The sequence below is a fragment of the Petaurus breviceps genome, unplaced genomic scaffold (assembly GCF_028583685.1).
Source record: "Petaurus breviceps papuanus isolate PSGF00001 unplaced genomic scaffold, PetGlider_PUasm1.0 90897, whole genome shotgun sequence".
Taxonomy (NCBI): domain Eukaryota; kingdom Metazoa; phylum Chordata; class Mammalia; order Diprotodontia; family Petauridae; genus Petaurus; species Petaurus breviceps.
Window position 1 is genome coordinate 14,527,722 of NW_027187374.1, and position 18,438 is coordinate 14,546,159.

An 18,438-nucleotide genomic window follows, 5' to 3' on the forward strand; every position below is an offset into this window, starting at 1 on the left:
AGAGACACCAACTGGGGAGGTCACTGCAATAACCCAGACAAGTGGTAAGGATCTGAACTAAGGTGGTGACTGTATCTAGGGGAAGCTGAATGTGTGAACTGTTGTGGAGACAAAAAATGTAAAATTTGGCAAATGATTAGAAATATGGGTTGGGAACACTGCTGAGACTATAAACCTGGAAGATTACATGAATGATGGTACCCTTGACAGAAATAGGAGTTTTGAAAAAGTGCTGATTTAGAGGGCAGTGGTGCAATGCGAGTGCTATTTTGGACATAATGAGTTTGAGATGTCTCTTGGGCACCCAGTGTGATATGTCTAGCTGATATTTCTAACTAAAACTCAGTAAAAAGACCAGGATTTAGGATATAAATCTATGAGTTATTTGCGTTGAACTGATGATTAAACCTATGAAAGCTGATAAAGTCAGCAAGAGAGAATGGGAAACAGGGAAAAGAGGGCCCAGGACAGTATGTTGGGAAAACCCACAGTAAGGTGACAGGAGAGATACAGATGATAAGCCAGCAAAAAAGACTGAGGAAAAAGTAGACAAGTAGGAAGAGAATTAGGAGTACAGCGTCAAATGAGGGTGGTCCTGTCAAGAAGGATGAGGATTAAGAAAATACTATCAGATGTGGAATTAAGAGATCACTGGTGAATTTAAGAGTTCAACTTTCAGTTGAGTGATGACGTCAGAAACCAGACTACAAAGGTTTGAGGACTAAGAAAAAAGAAGAAATGAGTATAGACAGCCTTTTCTAGGAGTTTGGCTGGGAATGGGAGGAGATATATATATGTGTATGTGTATGTGCGTATGGGTGTATAAAATGATAATTTGAGGGAGTGGAGAATAGAAAGGTTTAGTGAAAATTTTTTAAGGATGGGAGAGACTTGTGCATGTTTGAACATAGCATAGGAGAAATAGAACATATGAAAAGGTGAGGAGGGATGAGTATGGATACACTGCTGGAGAAGATGATGGGAGATGGGATCCAGTACACATGCAATAGTTTGTCATGGCAATGTCAAAGTCCACCTCATTATTATAGAAAGGAGAAAATGGGGAGTGTGAAGATATTAAGATGACAGGGGAGAGTGTAACTAGGTGACACAGTAGATAGAGCACTGACCCTGAACTCAGGAGAACCGGAGTTCAAAACCAGCCTCAGAAACTTACTAGGTGTGCGACTCTGGGAAAGTCACTTAACCCCACTTGCCTCCAAAGACAAATAAACAAAAAAATAAAAAGATTAGAGGGGAGAAGAAGGAGCTCATGGCAAATGGCTTCAATTTTTTAAATAAAGTAAGTTCTCTCAACTGAAAGAATCTAGGTAGGAGGCACTGAAGACCTAAAGACAGAAGGTTTGATAGATCTTATCTTCTGTGGGGAGTGAGACTGGGTATCAAGTAGGAAGAAATAAAATGAAATATCCTACTACAAGTACTGTCCAGTTGAAGTTGGATAATAAGAATTTATAGTGTACCCAGGAAAATAGTTGTGTGACTTCCTACAGCTCCACTCAGTGTATGAATGTGCATGAAAATAGAGGAGGTAGATGGCAAGAGTACCCAGAGCTGGTGTCTAGCAAGGGATAAGGACAGACAGGATAAGGGGACAAGTGATTCTGACAAGAGTAGATTACACTGTGCGGGTAATTAGTTAATTAATTAATTGGGAAAAATGAAACTGAAGTTTGAAAAGCAGTAACAAGCCTGAAAATGAACTAAGGGGTGAGAGGGATTGAAAATCGTGAGGGTGAGAAATAGTTTTAGGGAAGATAAAGGATAAGGAAACCTTTCTGATTAAGAAAATAGAACATTGTGGGTAATGGTGAGATCTAGAATATGACCATTTCTTTGTGGAGTTGAGTTTAGGTCAAGAAATTAAAGAGATATTCAAATAGATGTTGAAATCTCTTAGCATAAGAGCAGGATCTGGGAAGGACAGAAAGAGAGAATGATCAAGGGTGGGTACAAAACAGCCACTTTAACTTGAATGGAGAGGAAAATTTCAATACAATGAGATGGAAAGGAGAGGTTGCCAAGTAATGGCAGGAAAGGGAGTCTTAGAAGTAACAGTGGTGAAACATTTGCCCCACCCAGGATGTCTGGATGTGTGAATGAAGGTATGGGTAGTGTTGGGGAAGGATATAATTTTCTTATAATTGTAATATTTTCTCGGTGAAGCCAGATTTCAGTGAGATTAAATTTACTTTGGAAATTCATAATTTTGTTCACTATGGAAAATCATAATTAAAAAGAATATATTTTTAAAATATTACTTTCAAAGTATTTAAAATATTACCTTTAATATCTGTCTTTGGTCCACTATGCTGCCTCTGTGTACAAACATCACAAAGTAGTTTGTTTGACCCTTGGAGTTTCTCATTACTAGTAAACTGATATAAACAATGATAGATTGAACATTCATCAATATTCATAGCTTCCCTGTTTGCTAGGGTACAAAAAGCAGTTTCTGGTACTTCATTTACTACTTCATAGATCTTTGTCCCAACAGGATAAGTGTCATTCAAAATCTCTATATTTATTTCATCAGGCTGAAGAAGTGCATCCAACTTAAGGTTTTTAAAATCACTGGCAAGGTCATCTTCTTCCTCACTCTCTTTCTTGAGACATATATCATTTAACTTACTAGCACATTCAACAGGAAAAGAAACACTCAGAGGGTCCCCTGCATCATTTGCATTTTTTACATTTTCCTCTTCTGTACAATTTGTATTTTCTGGCAAAGTTCCTATAGTATTCTCTTTGTCTCTTATATCTTTTTGATTTAAGCAACATTCTTCAGATTTTTCTTCCTCTTGTGAAAAGCAGTTGGATTCATCGTCTACTTCTTCTTGTGGTAAAGTTTTACTAATGTGTTGATGTTCTTCAGGATACTCAGTGGAACAGATATTATTGAGCTGAATACTTTTTTCTTGTAATTTTTGTTGCCTTCGTTGGTTCTGTGAAACAAAGCATATAGTTTGATAAAAGACAAAAATAAGCAAAGCTGATTAATGAAGAAAAGAAATATTTAGCAAAGGTGAATCAGCATCTAGGACTCGAGTCCTGACCCTTTACAAGCAAAAAACACAAAATGGTGAGTTCATCAACTCTAAACAATACTTTTACATTTGAGGCCACTTGGACCAGAAGACTACAAGTCAATCAACAAGTGGTCATTGAATGCTTAAATTCTGCTTGGCAATGGGGTATGTACAGTAAGAAATAAAAAGACACAGAGTAAATACTATATATGTAATAGGAACTTGGGGCATGAGTAGTCAATGAGGTGGAAGCTGAGCTGGGCTTTGAAAAATGGGTAGGATGATGAAGACAGAAAAGCATTTGTAAGTACTTACTAGGTGCCAAGTACTGTGCTAAATGCTGACACATGAATATAAAAGCAAAATTCTTTCCCTCAGGGAGCTTACATCCTAATAAGGTTACATCAATTAATCAAAAAATATTTCTTAAATACCTACTATGTGTCAGGCACTATACTAAGCCCTGGGATACAAAAAGAGACAAAAGATAGTCCCTGTCCTCAAGAAACAAACAATCTAATAAGGGAGACAACATGCAAACAAACATATACAAAGCAAGCTATATACAGGAAAAAGAGGAAATAATTAACAGAGGGAAGTCACTAGAATTAAGAAGGGCTGAAGAAGGCTTCCTGTAGAAGGTGGGATTTTTAGTTGGGGCTTAAAAGAAGGCAGAAGAGTGGAGGAGGTAAAGCATTTTAGGAACGGGAGAAAGCCAGAAAGAATGTCTGAAGCTAAGAGTATCTTGTGCCAGGGACAGCCAGGAAGGTAGGTCAGTGTTGCTAAGTCAAAGAGTACATGTTGGGGCAGCTAGGTGGTGCAGTGAGTAGAGCACTGGCCCTGGAGCCAGGAGGACTGAGTTCAAATCCGATCTCAGACACTTAACACACTTACTAGCCGTGTGACCTTGGGCAAGTCACTTAACCCCAATTGTCCTCCAAAAAGCAAAAAAAAAAAAAGTCAAAGAGTATGTGTTGGGGAGGAAGTGTTAAAAGACCAGAAAGTTAGTAGGGGGCTAGGTTATGAAAGGTTTTGAATGCCAAGCAGAGCATTTTGTATTTGATCCTGGAGACAATATGAAGCCATTGGAATTTATTGAGGGAGAAGAGTGACACAATCAGATCTAAGTTTTAGGAAAATCAGTTTAATGGTTCAATGTAGGAGAAAATGAGTGGGAAAAGACCTGAGGCAGGCCAACCCACCAATAGGCTATTACAAAAATCAAGGGGTGAGGTGATGAAGGTCTGCACCAGTGGTGGCAGTGTCAGAGGAGAGAAGGGGATGTATTTGAGACATGTTGCAAAGATTAACAGGCCTTGGAAAAAGACTGGATAGTGTGAGAGATGGTGAGGAAGCAAGTATGACTCCCAGTTGTGGGTCTGAAGAAGTGGGAGGATGGTGTTGCCTTCTACAGTAACAGGGAACATAGGGGTGGATGGGTTTAGAGGGAAAGATAATAAATTCTGTTTTGGACATAGTGAATTAAAGATATTCCTACAACACCAGTAATAAAACAGTAACATATTTCTATAGTATGTTGAGGGTTGCAAAAAGCTTTCTTCAGAACAACTCAATGAAGGAGGTACTGTTAAGTTCCCTTTTTTACAGATGAAAAAACTGAATCTCCATGGTCTATGACCACCGTTAGTAAGCGCCCCAAGAAGGATTTAAACCCAGGTCTTCTGACTCCCATTACTGTGCTTTTTTTTTTTTAATATGCCAGCAAAAGCAAAGTAATAGAAATTTAAGTATATGTAGCATGTGTCAAGAGTAGTCTAATTTGGGATAAATTTTGCTATAACTCAAAGAAGGTTATTAGTGGTTCTGTAGGGCTAACAAATGATGCAGAACAAAAACACTTCAGGCAGAAACAATAGCTTAAAAATATGTTGTATAGGGGCGGCTAGGTGGCGCAGTGAATAGAGCACCGGCCCTGGAGTCAGGAGGACCTGAGTTCAAATCCGACCTCAGACACTTAACACAAAAACTAGCCACGTGACCTTGGGCAAGTCACTTAACCCCAATTGTCCTCCAAAAAGCCAAAAAAAAAAAAAAAATATATATATATATATATATATATATATATATGTTGTATGAGTAAAAATTTCAAATATAACCAATTTCCTTATAAATGAAATATCTACTCATAAAATGAGAAATCGGCAAAAAAAACCCTTAACTATAAGAAAAACATCACATTATAAAATACAAGGTAGAAGATCATTCTTTATACTAACCTTTGCTTGTTTTTTGGCTTGCTTCTTTGCTTTTTTCTGCAAGTGCTTACTTGTACAAGAAGAAATATTATTCTTCTCTTTCATATAACTATTGTTATCTTTCTCTTCCTCACTGTCTTTATCTTCATCTTCCTTTGTTTTTTTGATATTTTTATCATTTATGTTTTTCTTACCACTCTTAAAACAGAATGTAAATTTTTTAAAAATTAGTAACATTATTTTCCAAAGGACTTAACTTTGGTTAAATGTTTTTATGTTGTAATTTAATAATATATATTTCCCTAATATTAAAATTAATCAGGATAAAAATTATTACTTTTTCAAGCAAAAAATAAGAAAAAAAGAAAATGGGTTGAATTTGTGAGCTTTACAGTCAATAAAAGTATAATAGTAATATAACAGAATTAATTAGGTATATAATATATACGAGATTTGCTGTGCAACTAAGAAAATTTCTAAATAAAGCATTCTGTTGTATTGTGCGGAGGTAAATTAACATTATAGCAATTCCCTTTTTTAAAAGAAAAATGATAGCTTCAAAAGAGAGTCTGTTTCAAAAAGGAGTTAATGTCAGCATGGTTTTACTGCCCATAATTATGAGGAAATGAGTTTCTAAGTTAATTAGTGATTTTACTAAATCAAGTCTATCTTTCTTCTATTGTGACAGTTTTGTATCTAACATTCACTCTAAAAGAATAAAATAAATATATTGAAGATATACAGACTTTTCTACAACCTTGCACAAAGAAGCCAGTTCTAACACTGTTATTCCTAATACTTATTAAGTTATAATATACTACATAATAAGACTATTAAGAGAGTTTCAGTAAATCCATTATAATAGTTAAATAAAAGAAATTAATGATTTCCAAGACTTACAGATATAACTGTCTTCTTTAGCAGAATTTAGTTTGTACTTTTCACTATTTTCAGGGAACTTTGCAAATAATATTTATCAATCTTAAAGCAAATTAATAATAAAAAGCTTCTTTAATAAATATTTTAAAGTCTTTCTTCACTTTATCTAATGGTAAAAATTTTACATAAATTAAACTCAATAGTCTTACCTGATCATCTAAAACAGGGAGAGACAAATCAAGGAAAGATTCATGAACCAAGGAGACCTTAACCAAACACCAAAAATACTTTTTAAAGGCAAAGAATTTACTTAAAGCATTACAATGTAAGGAGTTTTGTTTATTTTGAAAGAGAAGGGGAAGGGAATAAGCATTTATATAGCAACTAATAAGTATAGTGCCATAGTAAGCAATTTACAAATTATCTCAGTTGGTTCTCAGAATAATGATTGTTATCACCATTTTACAGTCAAGGAAACTGAAGCAGACAAAGGTTAAGTGACTCACCCAGGGTCACATAGCTAATTAAGTATCTGAGGCCAAATTTGAATTCAGGCCTTCCAGACTCCAGGCCTAGCATTCCACTGTACTCAGAATGCCTGCACTGACTGAAGATACACTAAAAATGCTTGGAATAAATTTTGCTGTAATTGTAATTAGATGTGGTACTGTAAGGCTAACAAATTACATGAAACAAATATATCAGGTAGAAATATAATTTTAAAATATATTATCCATATCCAACTAATTGCTAAATTAAAATACATTTAATTAAAATATACTGTTATTATATCATTATATTATCGACATCACTGTACCACCACCCTGCAAGTATAAATTAATGGAAGGAAATATGACCGTGTAACTAGATGTTTCAGGGGTTCAAGGACTTTTAAAATTAGCTTTATATGACACTATATACACCTGAACTAATGAAGTTTGAAAGGTATAGCCTTATTTGTAAAGTAGAAATTTAAACATATTTTATGTATTGAATACATCTAGTCATAATCAAACAATCTACTTACAGTTTTGCATTCTTCACACATGATTGTACTAGTTAGTTCTCCACCAAATATTCGATCCACAAAGCTTGGTATTGCCTTTTTTTTTTCATGCTCTATAAAAAAGGGTTTAACAAAATAACTGTAAAATTAACAGACAAAGCAAATGGAAAAAAAAGAAACTAGATAGCAAATTAACCCTTATAAATTGTATGAAATTTAAGGTCTCTTAATCAACAAACTTTCAAAGTAGTTCTACCCTTGACCTGGCTAAAGTTGTTCTAGGAACAGAAACTCAATATCATGTAATATTTAGTGAGAAATATAACATCAGCTTCAAGTAGAAATGTGGTGTAATCAACAGGGGAAACTAAAGGTCAGGAGATATATTCTCTAATACCTTTTCTTCTACCATCTAGCAATGTGACCTTAAACAAATCACAATCACTCTGGGCCTCAGTTACTTCATCCAAAAAATTGGGGAGGGGAACATTATTTCTAATGTCTTCAATACCTCTAAAATTCTATAAATATATGCTACTAGAGAAGAATTACATGAGAAATTCTGACATTTGGGGGAAGCAGATTTGGTTTACTAACTAATTTTACCTAATTACAACATGGTTATAAAAATATATGATATACCGTGTTTCCCCAATAATAAGACCTATCCCGAAAATAAGCCCTCCCCTTACTGTGTAAGATTCCTCTAAAATAAGCCCTCCCCCGAAAATAAGCCCTATTGAGATTGCTACTGTAGTGAAGGTGATCCCCTGCGCTACACGCTACATTATGGTACCCTCTGTATGCACCGTCCCCCCCACCGTGAAACGCACGCCGCACTCCGAGCTGCATCCAATCAGAGCTGCAGCAGTGAGCGCGTCATCCTGTTCTTTATTGAATTCATTATTGAATAAAGGTACATTTTTTTGTTCACATTTACCTGTTTATTAAAATTGCTGTCAATGTTCATTAAAATAAGCCCTCCCCTGAAAATAAGCCCTCTGGTGTTTTTCTGTCCAAAAAAATTAATAAGACAGTGTCTTATTATCGGGGAAACACAGTATGCATTATATTATATGCATTTACTTCAATTCAACTGAACAAGCTCCTACATTGTGTTAAGACTCATGGGATACAAAGACAAAAAGGAGAGCATTCTTGTCCTCAAGAAGCTTACATCATTCTGAAGTGAAACAGCATATACATAGAAAAATAAATACAAAATCTTTCCAAAGGACATACAAGACAATTATGGATCAGGGAACACAAACAACAACAAAGGCTTCTTGTAGGATGTGGTATGTGAGCTGAACCTTTGAGGAAGGTAGTCCTTTTTATAAAAAATACTACCAAATACAAGCCAAAGTCCATTTTCTCCTTTCCAGTATATTACCCTTATGGAAGTTAAACGAAGTCAGAACCATTTTCTGCAGACACTGAATATTTATCAACCTGGTCATCTAGGTAACAGAGATGTGTCTAAAGCACAGGCTGTACCAATTACCTTTTTACTGGCCTAGCCCCAAAGAGGTGAAAAATCAATGTTAAAGCAACTGGTAATGCTTTAGGTACTGTAAAACAGGAAAAATGGGGATGGCCACAAGTTTAACTTCCCTAATACACATCAATATACAACTAGAACACACTGTAATTTCCTTTTCTCTTATGTTTGAACTATGTTTTATATTATGTTTGAACTTATATTTGAACTGCTTCAGTGACTGACAACAAAGGTTCCATATATAAAACATCCTCAAAGAAACAAACATATGCTAGCAACACAGGACCTAAAAAAATAAAAAAGAATTTTACTTTGGTATTTGCGTTCCAGAAATCTGACATTACCTTTAATTTTCTTTTTAAGTTCTTCATCTAATTTTTCAGTGGAATTGCCAAATGCTTTAAGAATACCAGCGCTTACTCTCTGAAAATAATAAGTACATATAATATGATTATGTCTTATTAACTTCCGCATAATCACATTATTAAAAGAGGACTATAAAATACTATCTACAATAAAACAACTTTAAGAACTAATCATCTTTTTAATCTTGCCAACCCCTAAGGGTGAAAGTTATTGGTTAGGGTAAGAACTGAAGTATCTCAACTAGCAAACCATCCCTCTACCCTTTATATATTCACATGGGTACTTTTAAAGCACATTACTTAACGAATACAACTCTGAGTAAAAGGTCTTCCAACAAAGTCCTACTAAAAATTTGGAATATAAACACATGACCTAATGCTTAAGAAATTATCTGTTCAATTATCCTGTTTTACAGTTAAATGATTTTCAAAAGTACTTGTTATACTGAATTAGAGACATATTAACAAACATAAACATTTCCATATTTAAAAAAGAGAAAAAAAGGATTGTAGCTTTTTAAAAAAGTATATCATAAATTCAACATGTTAACAAAGCTGCCTTGTTTGTCTGCATCTTATTCTGAACTTCCTTTTATTCTTTTCTGTGCATTAAAAACAAAAACAGAAAAACAAATCAAACTCCCCCCACACATACACATCTCACTGATGTTTTCTTCTTCTTTCAAGGAGCATCATTATGACCAACCTAACCCCGCCCCCCCAGGCCAAAATAAAATGTGTACTCTGTAAAAATTAAACATAGGCATAACCAGTCCAGACATTGGCTGCCTACAAATGTATGTCTCATTCTGCACTTCTGTGAGTCACCTGTATCAAGAGATGGAAAAGTGCATGTCATCGTGGGTATTCTGGAGTAGTAGACTTAATAATCCTTAAAAATTATTACAGTAAAAAGGAACTTCTATATCTAAGGGGCTAATCAAACAGCTTTTTGTTAATAATTTCTTCTAATTTTTACCTTTTTTTTTTTAGTGGACTAAAAGCCCTTAAAGAAATGAAAAATGTCACCAAAGTAAAATTTATAATATTTAATAATTTTTTTTTGCCTTTTGGAGGGCAGTTGGGGTTAAGTAACTTGCCCAAGGTTACACAGCTAGTTTCTGTGTGTGTGTGTGTGGGTGTTAAGTGTCTGAGGCCGGAACCAAACTCAGGTCCTCCTGACTCCAGGGCCAGTGCTTTACTCACAGCACCACTTAGCCGCCCCAATATTTAATAATTATTGAAACATTAAGAAACTGACAGCATGTTCTTGTTTTCTAATTCCTTCTAAAGTCTTTTCATTAAACACATAATGTAGTGAAAAGTTCCAAGGAATCCAAGAACCAAAATTGTGCTTCATCACTGCATGACCACTCACAGGTAGGTGGGCCAGACTAGCTGAAGCAATGGGACACCCTAAGGAAGACATAAGTAAACATGTGCCAGGCAGGTCAAACCACCACCACTTTGACCACTATCTCCATTCAGACCCTGATGGACACAGCCCAAGACCCTCAGGCCCAAGAACCTTGGGAATAGTGTCCTCCAAACCAACAGACCCTCTTCTACCCAGCCCTCATATCCTCCCTCAGACTCTGATGGACATAATCCAGGACTCTGAATCCAAGAGTCTTGGCAATAACAATACTTCTAACCTATTTTCATCAGCTTGGGAAGCAACCCCCCAGTGGAGACAACTGTGCTACAACCATACTACTCAAGACCCAGAAAAAAAAGTTCTCACCAAATTCCTTGGCACTGTCAAATGCTTCAATATCACAAACAGCTATGATTTTATCAGTGGAAACAACATTAAAGAAACATTACCATCTACTTTGCCACTGCATCTTAAAGACTATGGGACCTTTCCCACACCTTGCAGCTGAAACCTTCCATATGTTGTCTCCCCATTAGAAGGAGAGTTCCTGGAGAGCAAGAGCTGTCTCTTTGTATTCACAGGACTTAACCAAGTACTTCTACACAGTAAGCACTTAATAAATGTTTTATTCATTCATTCATTACCAGCCTTAAAATTCTATTACTAAGTCAATGATAAATAAATGATCAGACTATAAAAAACAAATTTTACAATGATAGATTTACCTGGATTTCTTCTGCTCTCATCCCATCCAGTAGATACCGAAGCAGTTCCTGACTATCTTGCTGCTGAGAACCTTTAAATCGCACTGCTCTATTTATTTTTAAAAAAAAAAAAGGTAAAAACTACTAAAATATGAAGCACATTTACAAAATCCCAATAATCACATTTCTAATTTTGGAGTCTTTCCAGTTTATTTTAACTCCCATTTAATCTGATATCTTCTTTAGAAGACCTAATTTCTACTTACTATTTTGAGGATACAAGAAAAATCATAGAATATCTATTTGCTCACCTAACAGAATATACAATCAGATCTTTTCTGTGTTAATCCTAAGCAAAAATGTGTTATAGGCAGTGTCCTATTTGTGGTTCAATATACAATCTGAACAGGTACTCACTTTTTACAGACCTGAGAAAATAGCTCTTTAGGTGTCACAATTCCCCTTTGGGTTTCATGCATCTCATTAAGAAATTGGCACATGGCTGAAGTGAGAGGACCTGGAGGCTCAAGATTTACTTCTAGAGGTTCCTGAATACAAAAAATAAAAATTGCTTTTTTCAATCAACATTAAGGATAATTATCTATTTAAAACATTTAAAATAACAAAGAAACAGAGGAGACCATGGAGCCCATCTAATCCCACACCTTTACTTTATAGATGAGGAAATTTAGATGCAGAAAGAAATTTGCTTACAAGTCATACAGGTGGTAAGTTGTCAGAGGCAGGATTCAAAACCTCTGTTGTCCTCTGACTATAAGCCAAATTCTCTTTCCACTCACTCCATCATATTGTTTCCTTATTTTACAATTTGTTCACTTTTAATTAATGCTATTTTCTGGCCTTTCAGTTTTATGTGGTGTTCATCTTCACAATTTTCAGTTTTAAAAGTGTTTATTTCCACTTATAGACGGATGGGTTCAAAATGCATAAATTAAAACAAAATAAACTAAGGGTAATAAAATAAAATTTCTTTTTATTTATGCAAACACATTTTTTGCAATGCCTGCCAAGATATTTGTGTCAGTAGCATTCTCTAGAATAAAATATGTAGGTAAACAGATGCATAAAATAATAATATATATACAACTCTTAAAAATTATGAAAAAGGGTTTCATAATTATTTAATCAGTTTTATTAACCTGTAAATATTATGAACTTAGGAACCAAGAACATCATACTGAACACTTATACAAAAATATCTTTTAATCTTAGAAGACAATTATTTACTTCAAAGAAAGAAAATTCTCATCATAAACATAAATAAAAATACATACAGTTAGGGATAAATCAGGTGGTTCAATTTTCACTATCATTCCAGACATTTTTACTTCCTTTAATAGTTCTCTTAGTACTAGAGTCTGTGACAAATTCTGGAAATGGATGGGGAAAGAAAAAGGAAAACAAATTACTTTGGATGAAAAGTATGAAATGAAACAAACAGAAAGCAATAAAAGATTAGGGTTTCTTTTCTCATTACAGTTTTAGACTTGGGGAAGGTAAATTGTAAAAGAAAAACAACAGAAGAAGTATACCTCTAAAAATGTATAGTAACTTTATTTCTAAACTGGCAAAAGCTCCATTAGGTACAGGTACATTGCCATGTCAGAGTGTTACAAATGTATTTCTTTCTTGAAATCAGAGTTATATTAGTATATAATAATTATATTCTACTTTCAAACAGAAGCAATTTATTAACCTTAAGGCATATAGATACCCTTTCGAATTTAGGCTCAGGAATTATAAATTTGAAAATCTTCCTAAGAACTTTGTTTTCCAGTTAAGTTTTTTTCCAATTTGTTCAATAGTCAACATCCCACCAATAAAATAATTTGGAAAAATTTTTCTCAGGGTAGCATCCAATTTCCTGAATATGTCCAGCTTTTACATTTGTATTAAAATACCAATAAATATAAACTGACTTTGCATGATTTAATAATAACAGAAGGGTACAAATTAAAAACTCTCAAAGTAATTTATGGCTCACTTATCAATAGGTAAAAATAAATGTTTATTAGTTTATAATCTAATTAACATAACATCAATTTAAAATATTACACTGATCTTAACAAGCATGTAATTCTTTCTCGCATAAATATCAATTTTTACCTCTTACTCCAACATTTATTTTTAGTTTCTAATTAATTTTTTTCTCTTTTTTTTGTGGGGGAGAGGAGGCTGGGCAATTGGGGTTAAGTGACTTGCCCAAGGTCACATGGCTAGTAAGTGTTAAGTGTCTGAGGCCAGATTTGAACTCAGGTCCTCCTGACTCCTATTCACTGCTCCACCTAGCTGCCCCATTTAGTTTCTAATTAATTAAAATTAAATGGTAAGCTCAAAATTTTTATTTCACTTTCAATTTTTACTTCAATTTGGAGTTTGGTGTATGGAGCTCTTGATAAAGAAATTTTGACCACCAAATACTGCTCAGGAACTGTTCTATAATACAGTCTTAGAAAGTTACCTAGAATACTAAGAAGTTAAAAGTGACTTGCTGAGGATCAGTACATGTCAACAGGGGAGCTTGATAAAGCCAAGATTTCCTGATTCTGAGCTAGCTGTATACTACCAAGCAGACTCTCTTAAAGAAAAAAAAATTTCTTCCAACTATGCTACCTGGCTATATAAATCACAGAAGACCAATCTCTGAATCCAAGCAGTAACTTGCCAAAAGGGCAATGGAAGAAACACACAAATTGGAGCAAACTGTCAAAACCTGAGCACCAGAAGCAGCATAGAACTAATTAGGGATGTGTGACTGAGAAAGGAGGTGGCTATCCATGTATTAAGAGCAAAGATGAATATCCTGGGAACTTTATTAATACCTAAGTAATATCAAAATATCTGGACAAAGAAGGTCCCCAGGATCTTGAATAAGCCCTCTCTTGATGATTTTTGGGAGATCACTGCAAGTGATTTGGGTTGTGATTTGCACTCTTGAAGAGTAAATACATAGACATGATATCAAAGATCTAGAAGTTATAGAAAAGTAAAACATTTCATTAATTTATCTCATGCGATCCATCAAAATATTTTTTTTTAATTTTTTTTTTTTAAGCAATTGGGGTTAAGTAACTTGCTCAAGGTTACACGGCCAGTTGTTTCTGGGTGTGGTGCTGAGTATCTGAGCCCAGGATTCGATCCAGGTCATCCCAACACTGGAGCCGGTGCTCTTACTCGCCGAGCCACCTGGCCACCCCCCATCAAAATATTTTATAAAATTCTTAGGCATTTTAATAAACAAGTCCTATAAAATGGTGAGAAGCATAAGGATGAATAATTAACACTTGATCACCTGCATAACTGCATTAAAGAAACATGTATTCCCCAAATTACTGAGTCCTTTCACAGTCACTTGAATAGAAGAATTCAGTGGAGAATTTTCTTTAGTCACATTTTCCTTTTTCTCTCTCTCCTGTTCATTTTTGCTGTCTTTTTCTAATTTTTTGTTTTCAATTTCAGTTTTCTCTTGATCTTTTGATGCTAAAAAAAAAAAGGTTTAAGCAAAGTGTAAAACATTTATTATCACATAAAGGATTAATGAGAATGTAGCTATGCTTGTAAATTTTAACACTACAATTCAATCTGGACCAACCTGATTTTATTTATTTTTTTATTTATAGAATTACAGAATTTATTGACAGATTATGTCAAATATAAATGAATTGAGAGTTTTCAATAGCTCCTTTTATGTATTTCTGATGCCCTACTACAATCTCAGTAGGGCTGTTCCAGACCTTTCATTAAGCTCCCAATCTACACCCTTCTTTTAGTAGGTGGCCTCTTCTTCATTATACTGAGGCCACATATAATGAGCTCCCCCATCTACTTCAAAATCTCTCTGTCTCTCCCCATCTTCTCCTTTGCTTTATTATCAGAAGACAAATTAGACTTCCTCTGCCCTCCTCTCTCATCTTCAATCCCTTTTTTTCTTCTAGATTCTTTATCATTGCTTACCAATAAGTTTAAACAAAAAGAAACCTTCACTTGATCCTACTATAGTCTTATACAATTCTACTCCTTCACTATTCAATTTCTAAAAAGAGAGCTCTAAATTTGATGATTGCATTTCTTCATTTTCTCTCTTCATTTTCCATCAGCTGCTCTGCTTGTTTTTGTCTATATGAACTTCTTGGCCCTGTGCAGGACACCAGCGAGCAGCCAAGACCTTTCTCCCTTTCAATTTCTTTTTCTGTATTGTCTTTCCCCATTAGGCTGTAAGCTGTTTGAGGGCAGGGGCTGTCTTTATTTTCCTTATTTGCATGCCCTATGCTTAGCACAGTGCCTGACACATAGTAGGCACTTAATAAATGGTACTAACTTTTATTCTTCAACTCCTTCCTAATGTAGCTTCTAAACCTCTTCTATTAAAGTCACCAAGTAGACCAATTCAGTGGCCTTTCCTCAATTCTTATTTTCTTTAGACCTCTCTGCAACATTTCACACCATTCCTCCTCCTTGACATTTACTTTCTAATTCTTCCATCATAGCTACTGTTACTCCATCTTGTCTTTTAACAATCTATACATTCATGCAGACCATCCCACATGTTTTATTCATATATGGTTGTTGAAATCTTCATCTTTCTTCAAGACCTAGCTCAGGTGACACCTCCTACCTTACCTAAAGTTCTCAGATGTAAATGAGGGAACTATGTACCTACTTCCTCAAATTTTCCTGCATAACTTTGTCTGGATCGCTTTTATTGTATTTATCACATTCTACCTTGTAGCACACCTATCTGTGAACATGTCACATAATACCCTCCATTAGATCATAAGCAATTTAAGGGCAAGATTGTACCATTTAATATCTCTGTATCTCCAATGATTAAAACAGTGCTGCCTACTGCCCTGGAGCCAACTTAACCTGTCTTCTCGAGTTGCCATATTTTCCAGAAACACTGGACCTGGGGTACGCAGGAGCCAGAATGAGTCAAGGATGAAGTCCCACTTGCCCCATCCCTTCCCATGCTGATTTAATTTCAACCCCTAAGGGTCTGTTTGTCCTTGAGGGCAGAACTAGCTACAAGACAGGTGCCAGTCACTCGACACCAGACTGATGTACAGCTGAGATCCTTGTACAGCAGACCATCATATCCTCATAATCTAGCACTTCCCAAGGGAAAAGAATGCTGCTTTTGCCTTCCTACTTACTCCTGTTCCCCCACTCCTCCTGCTTCCTTCTTCCTCCTATGCCACTCCTCTTCTGAAAGGGAAGAAGCCCCACTCTACCCATGAGACTTCTCCTTTCTGTAACATAAATATTCAAGCTTCTGCCTAGATTGTGAATGCCTTTGTACTTTGTATAGGAGTCCCACGTGCATGTTTATTTCTCTTGTAATAAATACAGTTCTGACATGTCTCTTGGACTTGAGATATTTTTTTGGTTTACATGACTCTTCAGCTTACATCACAAAGTCTGTAAGAAGTGCTATGTAAATGGGAGTAATTTTTATTTATTTATTTTTAATTTGTTGAGGGAAACTTGTTAAATTGATGCAAGCACTAGTTTTGACACTGTAGGGAAGACACGTGTAAAATTGTGATTCTATTCCTTTTCATTCTTTACAAATGGGCAAAGCTCTTCTTGAAAAATGGTAAAGAATGCAGACACAAAAGAAAAATTTTAAAGTGCAACTAGTCCAAAAACCATTTCTGTGGATTAGCAAAGGGAAGGCAGCAGAACAAAAAATTCCAAGACAATTTCAAGGTCATCTTAACTTTACAACTCAAATGCAAATTAAAATAACAGTTCAATAACATATTCACCAAAGATGGCACTTGCAGTCTCAATATACCATTAACATTATTTTATTGTTAAAATACTGAAAAAACAATACAAGGCAAACTTCTGCAGTGGCCTCATATTTTAACATATTTAGCATTTCTGTACTCATTAAAATACAATGACATCTGAAATGAAGATGAACCAGAGAACAGTGAACATGAATACAAGGAAAACATGTCATTCCAATGAATTAATTGGTACTTTGTAATATCACCATTTACAGTCTGATTTTTAACAGGACCTAGCAAATTCTGCATAAGGTACTTTTGGATGTTATTCTGGATAAGGTACTTCTCTGCATAAGTCTTTTGGATATTAAGAGAAGAGCATTTTTTTCACATGAGATAATTATAACCCTGTACACCCCACAGCATGGATGCTAAAGACTATATTATAATGAGAGTCCCACATAATTAGAATTCGATATTTAGTGATAAAGAGTTAGATCTAAATCTTATACATAAGATTCACCAATCTGCTTAAGTGTAGAGCAATATTAAAAATATATATATATATCCACTACAAGACTTTACCTGGTCTTGGAGTTTTGACATTGGTTTGTTTTCTAATATAATCCACAAGTTGACCCAATCGACTTGAGCTGCTATATTGGACCTCCTCATCACACAAGTAACACCTGCCTCCCAAAAAGTACCAGAAGAAAACAATGACCAAAACCAAAACAAAATAAAACAAAAAACCAAACCTCATAGGTCTTAGAATTAAGACATTAACTTTAGATGTCAAATCTTATAAAAAAAATAAAACGCTTTTTTGTCATATCACATAAGCAAATTTTTTCTTTAGAATTCTGTACATCTTGAATAAAGCTTCTATTATCAAGTTAGGCAAGATTTCAAAAACAGTCTAATATCAACAAAAATTCAAACTTAACCTATAAGTGGAATGATGATTTGAAAGGAAAAATGTTAATGAGTTTTATATAAACCAATTTCAAGGTAAAGTTCAACATCAACATATTTACCAGATCTTTATGTCAGGTGAATCCTATTTGAAAGGCCTTGGTCAAAGAAATACTTTAAAATATCATACTATGCACCCGAATACATTAGAATACAATATAACTTATGTTTGTTTCCTTGCAAGGATATTGTTGAAATGGTCATTTATTCTCAGTATCTCTGCATTTTTATACTGAATTGTGGTCACTTTGGTATATAGAACTATATAATAAAAAACAATGATATTTCCTAACATTTTTCTGCAAAGTAGGAAAATATACTATCATTAACTAGAACACCATCAGAAACTACTATATAACCTACCTTCCTGAAATATATTTTGCACAAATTTAACTGCTTAATTTCAAATATATCTGTCCTCACTAGTTCAAAGTCTTTTGCAATCAAATGTATTCAACAGTTCCCCAAACTCACCACACACTCCAGTTGTACAAATTAAGCACCAAACAATGGGGTTCTGATCTTGGTGTGTCATAATGCTTGAGAGCATGCTGTTCTTGAGAATCTCTGCCACAACCCTAATGAAAGTAAGAAGCTTAAAATTATAA

At 34.7% G+C, this 18,438-nt stretch overlaps 1 protein-coding gene across 6 annotated transcripts in view; it reads right to left on the bottom strand.

Annotated features, from left to right (window-relative positions):
* The window catches only part of USP16 (ubiquitin specific peptidase 16), a 36,521-nt gene that overhangs the window by 3,572 nt on the left and 14,511 nt on the right, over positions 1-18,438 (bottom strand). For 2 of the 6 annotated variants that reach the window (XM_069075049.1, XM_069075050.1), the window contains 11 exons: positions 18,305-18,408; positions 17,441-17,544; positions 14,413-14,600; positions 12,395-12,490; positions 11,517-11,647; positions 11,121-11,208; positions 8,997-9,075; positions 7,173-7,264; positions 6,355-6,411; positions 5,288-5,464; positions 2,306-2,966 (listed from right to left, as the gene is read on the bottom strand). In XM_069075049.1, coding sequence (XP_068931150.1) covers positions 2,306-2,966; positions 5,288-5,464; positions 6,355-6,411; positions 7,173-7,264; positions 8,997-9,075; positions 11,121-11,208; positions 11,517-11,647; positions 12,395-12,490; positions 14,413-14,600; positions 17,441-17,544; positions 18,305-18,408 — 1,777 coding nt within the window. The remainder of the gene's footprint in view (positions 1-2,305; positions 2,967-5,287; positions 5,465-6,354; positions 6,412-7,172; positions 7,265-8,996; positions 9,076-11,120; positions 11,209-11,516; positions 11,648-12,394; positions 12,491-14,412; positions 14,601-17,440; positions 17,545-18,304; positions 18,409-18,438) is intronic. The other 4 variants (XM_069075053.1, XM_069075052.1, XM_069075051.1 and 1 more) reach the window with 3 other exon arrangements.